General features: G+C 45.5%; 1 protein-coding gene across 1 annotated transcript; it reads left to right on the forward strand.

Moving 5' to 3' along the window:
• Positions 1-5,837: 5,837 nt before the first annotated feature.
• On the forward strand, positions 5,838-9,734 carry LOC117268931 (granulocyte colony-stimulating factor-like). Its single transcript, XM_033645704.2, has 5 exons — positions 5,838-6,527; positions 7,112-7,266; positions 7,358-7,468; positions 7,589-7,720; positions 7,824-9,734. Exons 1-5 carry the CDS (start codon positions 6,512-6,514, stop codon positions 8,019-8,021), a joined length of 612 nt encoding a protein of 203 aa, XP_033501595.1. The 5' UTR covers positions 5,838-6,511; the 3' UTR covers positions 8,022-9,734.
• Positions 9,735-14,410: the final 4,676 nt, after the last annotated feature.

Raw genomic sequence — 14,410 nt, forward strand, 5'->3', positions numbered from 1 at the left:
ACTTTAAATGTGTCCCCAAGTGGAGTCGCAAAAACCATCAAGCGCTACAACCAAACTGGCACACATGAGGACCGACCCAGGAAAGGAAGACCAAGAGTCACCTCTGCTTCTGAGGATAAGTTCATCCGAGTCACCAGCCTCAGAAATGGCAAGTTAACAGCAGCTCAGATCAGAGACCAGATGAATGCCACACAGAGTTCTAGCAGCAGACCCATCTCTAGAACAACTGTTAAGAGGAGACTGCGCCAATCAGGCCTTCATGGTCAAATAGCTGCTAGGAAACCACTGCTAAGGAGAGGCAACAAGCAGAAGAGATTTGTTTGGGCCAAGAAACACAAGGAATGGACATTAGACCAGTGGAAATCTGTGCTTTGGTCTGATGAGTCCAAATTTGAGATCTTTGGTTCCAACCGCCGTGTCTTTGTGAGACGCAGAAAAGGTGAACGGATGGATTCCACATGCCTGGTTCCCACTGTGAAGCATGGAGGAGGAGGTGTGATGGTGTGGGGGTGTTTTGCTGGTGACACTGTTGGGGATTTATTCAAAATTGAAGGCACACTGAACCAGCATGGCTACCACAGCATCCTGCAGCGACATGCCATCCCATCCGGTTTGCGTTTAGTTGGACGATCATTTATTTTTCAACAGGACAATGACCCCAAACACACCTCCAGGCTGTGTAAGGGCTATTTGACCAAGAAGGAGAGTGATGGAGTGCTGCGGCAGATGACCTGGCCTCCACAGTCACCGGACCTGAACCCAATCCAGATGGTTTGGGGTGAGCTGGACCGCAGAGTGAAGGCAAAGGGGCCAACAAGTGCTAAACACCTCTGGGAACTCCTTCAAGACTGTTGGAAAACCATTTCAGGTGACTACCTCTTGAAGCTCATGGAGAGAATGCCAAGAGTGTGCAAAGCAGTAATCAGAGCAAAGGGTGGCTATTTTGAAGAAACTAGAATATAAAACATGTTTTCAGTTATTTCACCTTTTTTTGTTAAGTACATAACTCCACATGTGTTCATTCATAGTTTTGATGCCTTCAGTGAGAATCTACAATGTAAATAGTCATGAAAATAAAGAAAACGCATTGAATGAGAAGGTGTGTCCAAACTTTTGGCCTGTACTGTATATACACACACACACACACACATATACATACATACATACATATATATATACATACATATATATATATACATACCCTTACTGTACAAACTGTAAATAAATCTTTATTCCTGACTATGTGACGTCGCCATTAATGTGTTTCTAGTTAAAATATATATATATATATATATATAGTTTTTGGTAGATTGGCTTATGGGGTGATTTTGAAGGAGAAATTAAGTTAATCTTCTCATAAGTGGATGTAATATGTAGAGATGCCATCTCGGCCGTTTTTCTTCGTTTTGTTTTTTTTTTTAAAGTCTATATTTTGCTTTACAAAAACGTGAAAAAGCAGCTGTGACCAAGCTATCACGAGGTGAGTAGCATTGTAAGCATAATAGCGATATACTTCAGTTTGTCTGTGTGTTTTTGTATGCAAGCGGGTCTGCTGACAGTCCAAAATGGCGGCGGTAGGAAATTCTATTGAGCTTTGCCTCTTGGTATCCATGCTCTTTGCTATGGCTAGTTGTAAAGCTAACTATAGCCAGTTGTAAAGCTAACTGGGGCTAGTTGCTGAGCTAACTGTGCTTGGCAGGTGTGGGGAGTATTTGTGGGGTGAGCATCAGGAGCTCCGGTGCATTGCATCCTGGTACATGTACGCACTGAAATGAGGCTGCATAAGACTGAAGACTCAGAAACTGAGCTTCTCGTCAGTAGGTACAGACTGAGGAAACTGTATATATATATATATATATATATATATATATATATATATATATATATATATATATATATTACCTCCAAAACTGGCATATTAAATTGACATTAAAACACTTTAAAACTTACACCTCAGGAGTTCTTACCTGTCGGGATCCTTCGGGAAACGGTGGAAGGCCAGGTGCGGGGTGTTCCACTGATAGTTGTTGCAGTTAATTGCACTACACTGTTTTCTTTTACTTTTTTTCTCCTCTCTTGACATCTTGCATGTTGTCTGGGCGCAACAGTCCAAGCTCAACAGTCCAAAATGGCGGCAGCGCCCCTAGTGGCTGTCGAAACGGCGCTTCGCCTCTTGGTATCCATGCTCTTTGCTTCAAGTCAATCTGTCTCACTGTGTGGGGGGCGTGGCCTTGAGATGAATCCGAGCTGACCCAGGAACAGGCACAGCTCCTCCAGCTGTGATGTCACAAACATTTCATCACATCCAAAAAACCTCTGAGTCAGCAGATGATGAGCACGCAGCGTTCACAGCCACCCCAGAAACATGTGGAAATTTAATAATGAACAGAGTGGAAAAAAACTTTGACTTTAAATCTCAGCAGCGGAAAGTTTTAATTCAGCAAGAAGAAACTTTAAAGTTTCAAAGTTTCCTCTCTGATTCATTAATGAAGCTCAAGATGGAGGTCACTACACAACTTTAGCTCACTGTTTACAACTAAAACAAACAAACCCAAAACAAATAAACAAACAGACCTGAAACAAACAAACAAGCAGACCTGGGGGGTGTTCCAGAAAGCAGGTTCAGTGAAAACTCTGGGTGTGTTAACCCTGAGATGAGCGACACTCTGGGTTTTCAGCTCCAGACAGAGAGGTAAGTCAAACTCTGAGTCCATCACCATGGCAACTGACTCTGTGAACCTAACCTGCTCACTGACAGGTTTTCTATAAGAAACCCTGAGTTCACCCTGTCTCCTCCCTACTGCTGAGCCTGAAGCAAGCTGGCAGACACACATGGGTTGTTCGTATGTAGGCAGAATTAATTGAATTGAACCGTACTGTTTTTCATTAGACTCCGGTTCTTGGGTATGATAGTTTTTAAAGGATTCAAATTTCACCATCTATTAGCAAGGATTCTTTTTTAATATTTTTTTTTTGGGGGGGGGGGGGGCATTTTGCCTTAAACTGACAGGACAGTTAAGCGTGAAAGGGGGAGAGAGACAGAGGGAGTGACATGCAGCAAGGTGCCACAGGCCGGAGTCGAACCTGGGCCTCTGCAAGAAAATCTATATCTATGGGATGCCTGCTCTATCCACTGAGCCACCAACATCCTGTCAAAGAGGACCATGCTTGCTAAATTTCCCATGCTGCCTCTCTCTCCTTGGCAGCTTTAGTGCTGTTACTTTGTTTATGAAATATATGCTCATATTCGCTGTAGGCATTCATGAGCACCTCCAAGTCCACAGGTGTAAAATAAGTTGATCACTTTTTCTTTCCAGTTGCCATGGTGACTTGAGGTATCGGGGCTCCATTGATGATGGCTTTTTATTGTGGTTGTGCACGTGCTTAACTCAAGGTGTACCTACTCAGAGTTGACTGAACTAATTCAAATCAGCTGTTCTGGAACCGGATACTCAGAGTTTCCCAGCTCAGAGTAAGTCAAGTCAGAATTCAGGATTAGACTCAGAGTATGTTGAACCTCCTACCTTAAATACCCCTCTGAAACAAACAAACAAACCTGAAACAAACAAACAAACAGACTTGAAACAAACAAACAAACAAACCTGAAACAAACAAACAAACAGACTTGAAACAAACAAACAAACAAACCTCACGTGGTCAGATGTTATTTTAGTTTTCAGATTGTATCTATTGACATTCGTCTGTTGTTTAAATCATTTGAACTCAGGTTAAGATCTTTTTAACGTGTTCCTTCTGGAGCCTTCGGCCGACTCTCATGGTCTTCATCGTGTTCCCCGTGTTGTCGTGTGTTTTTAGTCTCTTCCAGAACGAGGGACGAAGTCAGTTCCATTCACTGAAGAAGACAGTGGGACTAGGCTGAAAGCTCTGGGAAGAGCCAGTAAGTGAACGTTGAGTTTAGAATCACAAACTGAGCAGGTTCAGTGTCAACAAGGAACCACAAATAGTTTGTATTTACTCAGATACCTCATTACATGTCTAATAATAATAATAAGACTGAAGTAAATTTACTCAGTTACTGTACTTTTACTACAAAGTAAAAGTTTCAGCTGCGGCAGGAAGAGGAAATAAACTGCTGAGTTTCTTTCTGCTGACTCAGTTTAACTCCAGGATTTCTCAAAGAGGAAAATACATGATGTCATACAGGAACTGAAGGTGAATAATCACACACACAACTCACATAACTCAGAGAGGAAGAAAGCAGCTGTTAGCAGTTAGCCGCTAACTGCTAGCAGCTGCTATTCTTCTTCTTTGAGTTAGCTGCTAACTGCTAACAGCTGCTTTCAAAATCTCATGCAATGGGTCACACACAGAGGAGGTCGTCACACTCGTCCTGGTGACTGTCCCTTTTATACAGACATAATTTCACTGCTGTTCCTCTGCTGCCGGCTGAAAGGCGAGACAACTTCATCCCTCCATTCTGTGATCGTACCTTTTTTACAGAGCGGCGAGGTGTGAAATTCCCGCCTTGAACAGGAAGTGTAAAAGGGGCCTCTGTCTCAGTTCATGATGAGGCTGCTGCTGCTGTGTGACTGTAGTCACACACACAGTGACAGGGCTAACTGTTAGCATCACACGGCTAACGTTACCTGATGGTTATTAACAGGTTTAACAGAGTCAAGCCGTTTCAGTGTCGCTGTGAGATTAAGGCCCAATTCCAATCCGATCTCTTACAGACTCACTGACTTAGAGGCGCGTTCATGTGAAGTGTGTGAGTGTGTGAGGGCTGTCCCATTGTCAAATCGTCAAGTCAGTGAGTCAGTGAGTGAGCCCTTTATGCCCCCTTACCATAGGTCAGCATCGATGCAGACTTACGGTAAGGAAATTACCCACAGTTCATAGCGTTGTGACGTCAAATACAGGGGTTGCCCTCGGAACACCGGAAGTGTTATAAAAAAAACCCGAAAACACGGTTGGCAGATATGCAAACGGTAACGTTATGGAAGGAGAGCGAAAAAACAGATAGATAAACAATGAAACATTACATTGATTAAGGATTTAAGATGGTACATAAACACACATGAAGTCAGAGGAATACCAGTGGTTATATTCCACACACAAAGAATATATGTCTATATATCTATATATGTATTCTTTGTGTGTGGAATATATGCTGACAATAACAGATAAATGATCACGCCCAGAGCTGCCAGTGTCAACAACATTTTGTAGAGAGGGATAAGTGCTGTCCCATTCCTATTTGTAGCATCCGGAGCCCTTTCAGACTCTCACACTCAGTCACTTACAGCTGACGTCAGTTAAGTCAGTGAGGGTTCAGGGCCTGAGTCTTTAGGGGCCGGATTGGAATTGGGCCTATGTGTTGGATGTGTTAGCTCATGCTAACCGGGCAGAGCTCACGCAGACGCTCCTTCAGCGCCACCTCCAATGGCGGCAGCAATCAGCTGTTGATCAGCACTGAGATCCTCCAGGGACGTATGACGCCCAGGACGTGCTGCTGGAAGTTCATTCATCAACTCAGCGATTTCACTGGAGGTCACACTGACCTTTGACCTTTGACCACTGAAAACTGATCAGTTCATGGTTGAGTCCACGTGTACGTTTGTGCCAAATTTAAAGAAATCCCCTCAGAAGTCACCAGAACACTGTTTTATTATTATCTGAAACAATAACAGAGCCACAGCTGAGACAAACACAAACACATGAAAATAAAAACAAACAAACAAATATCAGCAACAGCTGTGATCACAACCAGGACTAATGATGTCACTAATGATGTCACAGGAGCTGAACAACTGTAAAACACAGATGGAGCTTTTGTTTGTTTTGCTCTGGTTGTATCACGGGACATTGTTTGTTTGTTTGTTTGTTTGTTTGTGTTGATGCTCTCAAAATAGTAAACATTTAATGAGAAACTTAAATAACAAAACACATTTAGCAGAGCTCGTATGTGACACGCAGCAGCGTCACCGTGCACCTGGACACCTTCATACCTGGAGGTCTTTACTTTGACTGCAGTAATCTGATTACTCTGATACTGTGAAAGACTTCATCACTGTTACAGCTGTGTTTGATTAAATGAAGTGTGACTGTAGTGGAGGGTTAACTGGTTTAACTGGAGCTGAACTGGTTCATCATCATCATCATCATCATCATCATCGTCATCTGTTAATAAACTCTGGAGTTTTTTCTGTGATGAGTTTCCTCGAGAGTAACTCCAGGTGTGACGTCACGTGGTTTCCCGCCGCTGGTGAGACCCTCTCAGGTGTGTCCGATCCGCGCAGCTCTCTCTGCGCACCCACCGCTGCGGATCTCGCGGTCGGCTGTGACGCAACAGGTTTTCACAAGCTGCTTCGTCACTTCGGGATTTATCGGGATGACTCCGCGGAGAGTCACGGAGCCGTCGGTGCCCGTCAATGGAAAACCCCGCGGGAGCGCGTGCGGATAAAAAGTCGCTGCAAATGGAAGCTGAGACGAGATTTACCGAGTTCACCGGCGGACAGACACCGAGACACCGACAGCCGCCCTGACAGACATGAACCCCGCCACAGGTGAGCACCCCTGGTTCTACTGAGGTCAGTGTGGAGGTGATGACGTTTGACCAGCAGGAACAGAACCGGAAACAGCTGAGATGTGTCTGAGTGTGACAGTGACGCGATGATATAGAGTTTAGTGTGAAGTTAAAGTGAGGAGAGCTGCACACCTCCTACGTCACCTGAGAGCCTGCGGTGTGGAGGGTGAACTGTGCCAGGCTGCTGTATGGAGGGCTGTTAGTGCCAGAGAACACGCTCAGGTGGAGCACCGTGATATGAGCCAATCGATCGATTGATCGATTGATTTTCATACAACATTAAAATCTCAATCGTCACGTCTTTGCTCAGTTTAGTTGTTTGACATCATTTCGTGGTCGCTGCGTATCGAATGGAAAAGTCACGTAAATAACGACGTTATTAAAAGTTAATGAATAATTTACTGCTCAGTTATTAATTATTAATTAGAACCTGCAGTTTGTTTTCTGTTTGATAAAAGAAATATTGTTTCCCGTCAGTATTTACCCTCCATTAAATTAACAGTTAAATAACATTAATAAAATACATGATGATGATGATGATGATGATGATGCTCCTCCCTCCAGTCGCCGCCCTGCTGCACTGCTTCCTGTTGGCAGATTTAATCCAGTCAGCTCCTGTCAGCTCGCCACTCACAGAGGCGGCCGAGCGAGCGAAGACGCTGGTGGAGAAAATCCTGAGAGACATCCCCACCGTGCACGCCGCCACCATCACCACGCAGGTAACCGAGCCGTCTGATTGGCTCCTGCTGGTTCTTCTTCTTCTTCTTCTTCTTCATGTGTGAATATTTACGCTCCTCCTGCTCTCCTCAGGGTCTGACCCTCGACTCTGCCGCACAGACGACCAACCTGCAGATGATGGTGACATCACTGGGCATCCCCGCCGCCCCCGTCCTCAAGCCGCCATCCGAACGCTTCACACTGGTCAGTCTGCAGTCTGATTGGTTCTTAATGACGTCAGTGATGATGTCACCTCAGAGAATAACAACATGAATGTTTCTGTGTTCGTTGCGAGTTTTTAACGCGCTGTGTCGCCTCCTGCAGGACGACTGTGTGAGTCGCATGGCGGCGGGCAGCCGGCTGTACCAGGGGCTGCTGGGAGTTTTATCAGACCGGCTGAGCGGACTGAGCGACCTGCGGGCTGACCTCAGAGACCTGCTGACACGCATCAACAAGGTAGCGCACACACACCTGACGTGACATCATGGCTGTCTGCGGCGGAGTGTGTGAGGTCACAGCTGACTGTGTGTTTCTGTGTGTGTGTGTGTGTGTGTTTCAGATGAAGGAGGCGGCTCAGCTCAGCGGCGGCAGTGCTGCAGATCAGAGTCTGGACCTGGCCTCCCGTCTCCACGGTAACTACGAGGTGCAGGTGGCGACTCACCTGACACTCACGCAGCTCCGCTCCTTCTGTCACGACCTGATCCGCAGCCTGAGAGCTGTCTCCACCTACAAGCTCCGCCCATCAGGTACACGCTAAGCCCCGCCCAGCAGAGGGGACGCCACGCTGCAGGAAACATCAGGACGCCATGAGCGTGGCTACAACAGAACCAGCTGAGCGTCTGAAGGCGGAGCTCTCTGGGTCAGATCACCTGCAGCAAACAGGAAGTGGTCCAAAACAAAAACAAAAGAGTTTGATTGTGGAACAAGTTTTAAAGGACGCAGAACGACTTCCTGTTCGGACTGAGGTCACGTCACATGATCAGGAAGAGATTCACCTCCTCGTGTAGCTGATGGCAGACATTTACTGTGAAGGAGGAGCGCTGGGATCAGTGGCGCCTGTGTGTGTGTGTGTGTGTGTGTGTGTGTGTTTGTCTGTGTGTGTGTGTGTGTGTGTTCAGCAGGAATGTTGGGAATCTTCCAGGAATGAAGAAACTGATGATGATGATGTGCAGGTCTGAGCGTGTCCTCTGCTGCTCTCGTCTTTCACTTTCTGATTCTGCAGCGTTCACACACACACACACACACACGCTCTGTCAGCTGTCTGAGCGTCTCGTCACGGCTGATCAGGAAATCTTTCTGATCATCGATCAATGAGCTGAGAAGTTTTCCAGTTTTCTGATCAATCGATCGAGTCACATCAGAGCCATCACTTCCTGTTTCACAATAAAAGCTTCTTCTACTGGTGAATCATGTGGAGGCTTTTATTGTGAAACAGGAAGTGGTCTGAGCAGACTGCTGCTGTGTGTTGTGAATAAATATAGTATTTATTTTATTTACGTTTGTATTTATGAATATTTGTTTGACTGATGAAAACACGTCCACTGCTGCAGATTCTTTATCAGAGTTTATTTATTTATTTATGCTGAAATATTTATTTGACTTTGATCAGTTTGTTTGTTTTATGATGTCAGATGTGTGTGTGTGTGTGTGTGTGTGTGTGTGATGAACTGATTTATTTATTTGAACTGATTTAGTTTGAATTATAAATATTAATATCTGTCATTTTCTAACAGAAGTTTTGTCGTCTTTTTAATTCGTGTTAAACACTGTTTTATATGAAAATAAAAAGTTTCACTTTCCTTTGTTTCATATTTTGTTTTCATGTGTTTGAGCACATCGTCTGGTCCAAATGTCTGAAAAAAAAGATTAAAATGTTGGATTTTTTTTTTTTTTTACAAAATGTTCTAAAAACATTAAATGTCAGAGAAAATATTAATGAAATTTCTAAAAATACTATTAAAATGTCAGAAAAAATGGTAATAAAATGTCTGAAAAGACATTACTGAAATGTCCGAAAAGAAATATTAAAAATAATGTCCAAAAAATGTTGGCCATTATTATTAAAATGTCAGAAAAAATGTAATAAAATGTCCACAATTCATTATGAAAAATGTACGAAAACAAACATTATTAAAATATCTGGAAAAAAGTTTATATAATGTCCAAAAATATCTTAAAAGTCTAAAAAATGTTGATAAAATGTCATAAAATATTGAACTGTCCGAATTATATGATTGAAATGTCTGAAAATAATCTATAGTTCTGTGGGCACTATACACTGTGGTGTGTGTGTGTGTGTGTGTGTGTGTGTGCCAGCCGCTAAGTGGCAGCTGTAACTCCGCCTCTATTTACTCGCTCATGGTCAGAGCTGGAGGACACATCACAAAGTTTTCTTCACATTGTTCGTCGCACTTTACCTGCTCTCTGGGGGAGATGGGCGGAGTCATCTGAAACATGCTGTATCGTTATCATGTCGTGTCATTCCACCAACAATAACCCTCTGTCGTCATGGATCGCTCTGACTGATGATAATAATGCTGTGATATTTTCTGTGATCGTACCGTGAACATCTCACATGCCGCTGCCCTTTAACCAACAGATCTGCGCTGGAATCAGCAGGAGGAGAACTCCTTCAATTTGCTGTTAGCAGCTAGCACCTGGCTGTTAGCAGTTAGCACCTGTTAGCACCTGGCTGTTAGCAGCTAGCACCTGGCTGTTAGCAGTTAGCACCTGTTAGCACCTGGCTGTTAGCAGCTAGCACCTGGCTGTTAGCAGCTAGCACCTGTTAGCACCTGGCTGTTAGCAGTTAGCACCTGTTAGCAGTTAGTACCTGTTAGCACCTGGCTGTTAGCAGTTAGCACCTGTTAGCACCTGGCTGTTAGCAGTTAGCTGTTAGCAGTTAGCTTTTAACTGTTAGCAGTTAGCACTTAGCTGTTAGCAGCTAGTTATTGTTACCTCTCAGCAGCCGGTGGACAAAACCAATAGCTCAGATGTGAAGCGTTCAAGCTCTACTCAGTAAAAATGAGTACTGGATGAAGGTAAATTCTAACATTCTCATGACTTTATTTGAGGGAACAACATGTTTCACGTTCAGCGTCATCATGTATGTCAGTGTGCTGAGGATTGGTTTGTCAAGCTGATGACACACGTTACCTGTGGCTGTGCAAGGAGATTTCATTGATTGCAATATTACAGAGGGAGTTACGACGCATCGTTTATAGTAAAAAGGCTTTTGTTTTTTTAAAAATGTTTTTCATGTGAAGAAGTTTATGTTAAAAGTTGTTTCGTAAATGTGTTTTACTGAATTCATGCTCACAGAGGTGTGAAGGGTCATGAAGGAATGGATTACTTTATTTTTTATAGTGTAGATCTCTGTGTTTCCCTGGAAACAAAAGAAGAATAAATAACAACAACAAACAAAACAAACAACAATATAAAAACACCGGTGTCAGTATCGACCCAGAATTTCTAAATCCGTTCATCTGTCGTTCAGTTAGAAAGTTAATGTGTTGATTTGATTATTTTACAGTCAGATATTATTGTATCGTTTAAACCTATGGACAGGTTCATTATTGATTATTGACTTATCTGATTATTATAACACTTTTTTTATTCTTCCCATTGAAGGGTTTTTCCTGATCAGCTGTGAGGACAGAGGGACGTCGTACTGGATATTATTCTTTATTCTTAGCGAGTCTTTTCTTTGTATTTTGGCCGTTAACATCCAGAACTTTGACTGTTGAGTCGCAGCAAACAACATGTTTTTTGTGTGCTCGTACCACCTCCGCCCTGCCTCCATGATCTCTGGTGGTTCTGCTCTGTTTGTCCGTATCTGAAAACTTTCAGGAAACGTTCATGAATCAGATGAAATAAAGACAGAGACAGAAGAATCTGACGTCTGAGCGTAAAGGAGCCGTTACTTGTGCTCAGAGGGTCAGAGGTGATGATGGAGGGTTACTGCTGTCCTGCACCTGTAATAAATACCTTGTTCTATATAGTTGTGTTTCCCTCCACTCTTCTTCCCCACCCTCCAGACTGGTCACTGAACGCAACATGTGCTGATCAGCATCAGCTCGACCCACCTCTGATGTTTCACCTGAACTGAAGAAACTGAAGCAAAGTTTGTGACAGGTTTTTGATTTATTGATCTGATCATTGAACAGCAGAGGTCAGAGGTCAGGAGTCAGAGGTCAGAGGTCAGACTGAAACAAACACATCAGACTTGTTAAGTTTCATCTGACAGCAGAAAGAATTCTTTCGTTCTTCTTCATGTGGTCAGCAGTCGAAGTGTTCTCCATCAGAACGTCCGATCCAGCTCGTCTCTGCTGCAAACAGCCAAAGAAGAAACTTGTTAAAGCAGCTGCAGTGAACTGTGGCGCCCCCCTGTGGACAAAAGCCGTCGTGTCTCTCTGAACTCCATCATCTTTTTTAAACAGCTGTCTGCAGGACGCACAGTGACAAGGTCATGTGACTGTTTGTGTCACATGATGATGGTGATCCAGGATCAGTTTGAGCTGATCCACGATCCATTTGAGTTGATTCGGGATCAGTTTGATCTGATTCAGGATTCATTTGAGCTGATCCAGGATCGACTTGGGCTGATTCAGGATCAATTTTCAATCAATCAATTTTATTTATAAAGCCCAATATCACAAATCACAATTTGCCTCACAGGGCTTTACAGCATACGACATCCCTCTGTCCTTATGACCCTCACAGCTGATCAGGAAAAACACCCCAAAAAAAACCCTTTAACAGGGAAAAAAAACGGTAGAAACCTCAGGAAGAGCAACTGAGGAGGGATCCCTCTTCCAGGACGGACAGACGTGCAATAGATGTTGGATCAGTTTGAGCTGATTCAGGATCAGTTTGAGCTGATTCAGGATCAGTTTGGGCTGATTCAGGATCAGTTTGAGCTGATTCAGGATCAGTTTGAGCTGATTCAGGATCAGTTTGGGCTGATTCAGGATCAGTTTGGGCTGATTCAGGATCAGTTTGAGCTGATTCAGGATCAGTTTGAGCTGATTCAGGATCAGTTTGGGCTGATTCAGGATTGGGCTTTTCAGAATTTAACACGCTGTAACTGAATAACAAAGAGCACCTGAACGCACCTTTACACAGTCCCTGCTGAGCAGTGCATTGTGGGAAAGTGAGGACCACAGAGGTGGTTCCTTTAAGCTGTTACGGTGGTCCCCGGAGGACAAAACATACAAAAAGAGAAAAAGCACAAATCTTCTGAAAACATGAATTCATGTGTTCATGTCTCACTCTTTCAGGTTTTTACGATTCTTAAGTGATAAAAATTCTCACAGATTTAATTTCATTTTTTTTTGTTTTCAGATTTTTAGATTTCGTTTCATTTCTGTTGTGAAAGAAAATAAATCATCAACAAGTACAACGTCTGCTGAGTTTGTCCCTCAGAGGCCACCGTAGAGACAGACATTAACAGAGACACAGTCTGAAACATGTCGACGGTCATTTAATCATTTATGACTTTCACACTGTCCGTCCTCCATCCAGACTCCAGGACTCGTCTTTACAGGCTCAGTGGACACGTCCGTCCAGAGACACAAACATAGATTGTCCTCTGTCCTCCCCGTCTCCTGGTTGTCCTTTGTCCTGCACCCTCATTGTCCTCTGTTTTCCCTATCTCCTTTTTGTCCTTTGTCCTCTCCTCTCGTTGTCCTCTGTCCTCCCCGTCTCCTGGCTGTCCTCTGTCCTTCCCTCTTGTTGTCCTCTGTCCTTCCCTCTCGTTGTCCTCTGTCCTCCCCGTCTCCTGGCTGTCCTCTGTCCTTCCCTCTTGTTGTCCTCTGTCCTCCCCGTCTCCTGGCTGTCCTCTGTCCTTCCCTCTTGTTGTCCTTTGTCCTCCCCTCTCGTTGTCCTCTGTCCTCCCCGTCTCCTGGCTGTCCTCTGTCCTCCCCTCTTGTTGTCCTCTGTCCTCCCCTCTCGTTGTCCTCTGTCCTCCCTGTCCCCTGGCTGTCCTCTATCCTCCCTGTCCCCTGGCTGTCCTCTATCCTCCCTGTCCCCTGGCTGTCCTCTATCCTCCCCGTCTCCTGGCTGTCCTCTGTCCTTCCCTCTTGTTGTCCTTTGTCCTCCCCTCTCGTTGTCCTCTGTCCTCCCCGTCTCCTGGCTGTCCTCTGTCCTCCCCTCTTGTTGTCCTCTGTCCTCCCCTCTCGTTGTCCTCTGTCCTCCCTGTCCCCTGGCTGTCCTCTATCCTCCCTGTCCCCTGGCTGTCCTCTATCCTCCCTGTCCCCTGGCTGTCCTCTATCCTCCCCGTCTCCTGGCTGTCCTCTGTCCTTCCCTCTTGTTGTCCTTTGTCCTCTCCTCTCGTTGTCCTCTGTCCTCCCCGTCTCCTGGCTGTCCTCTGTCCTTCCCTCTTGTTGTCCTCTGTCCTCCCCTCTCGTTGTCCTCTGTCCTCCCCGTCTCCTGGCTGTCCTCTGTCCCCCCCTCTCGTTGTCCTCTGTCCCCCCCTCTCGTTGTCCTCTGTCCCCCCCTCTCGTTGTCCTCTGTCCTCCCCTCTCGTGGTCCTCCCCGTCTCCTGGCTGTCCTCTGTCCCCCCCTCTCGTTGTCCTCTGTCCTCCCCTCTCGTGGTCCTCCCCGTCTCCTGGCTGTCCTCTGTCCTCCCCTCTTGTTGTCCTCTGTCCTCCCCTCTCGTTGTCCTCTGTCCTCCCCTCTCGTGGTCCTCTGTCCTCCCATCTCCTGGCTGTCCTCTGTCCCCCCCTCTCGTTGTCCTCTGTCCTCCCCTCTCGTGGTCCTCCCCGTCTCCTGGCTGTCCTCTGTCCTCCCCTCTTGTTGTCCTCTGCCCCGCCCTCTCGTGGTCCTCTGTCCTCCCATCTCCTGGCTGTCCTCTGTCACCCCCTCTTGTTGTCCTCTGTCCTTCCCTCTCGTTGTCCTCTGTCCTTCCCTCTCGTGGTCCTCTGTCCTCCCGTCTCCTGGCTGTCCTCTGTCCTCCCGTCTCCTGGCTGTCCTCTGTCCTTCCCTCTCGTGGTCCTCTGTCCTCCCGTCTCCTGGCTGTCCTCTGTCCTCCCGTCTCCTGGCTGTCCTCTGTCACCCCCTCTTGTTGTCCTTTGTCCTCTCTTCTCGTTGTCCTCTGTCCTCCCCGTCTCCTGGCTGTCCTCTGTCCTTCCCTCTTGTTGTCCTCTGTCC

This window comes from Epinephelus lanceolatus, chromosome 18 (genome assembly GCF_041903045.1).
Source record: "Epinephelus lanceolatus isolate andai-2023 chromosome 18, ASM4190304v1, whole genome shotgun sequence".
Lineage (NCBI taxonomy): Eukaryota > Metazoa > Chordata > Actinopteri > Perciformes > Serranidae > Epinephelus > Epinephelus lanceolatus.

Bases quoted from the DNA above. Each gene is read 5' to 3' on its own strand.
- LOC117268931 (XM_033645704.2), top strand. The intron at 7,469-7,588 runs GTCAGTCTGCAG...CGCCTCCTGCAG, and splicing joins CATCCGAACGCTTCACACTG to GACGACTGTGTGAGTCGCAT. The intron at 7,721-7,823 runs GTAGCGCACACA...TGTGTGTTTCAG, and splicing joins TGCTGACACGCATCAACAAG to ATGAAGGAGGCGGCTCAGCT.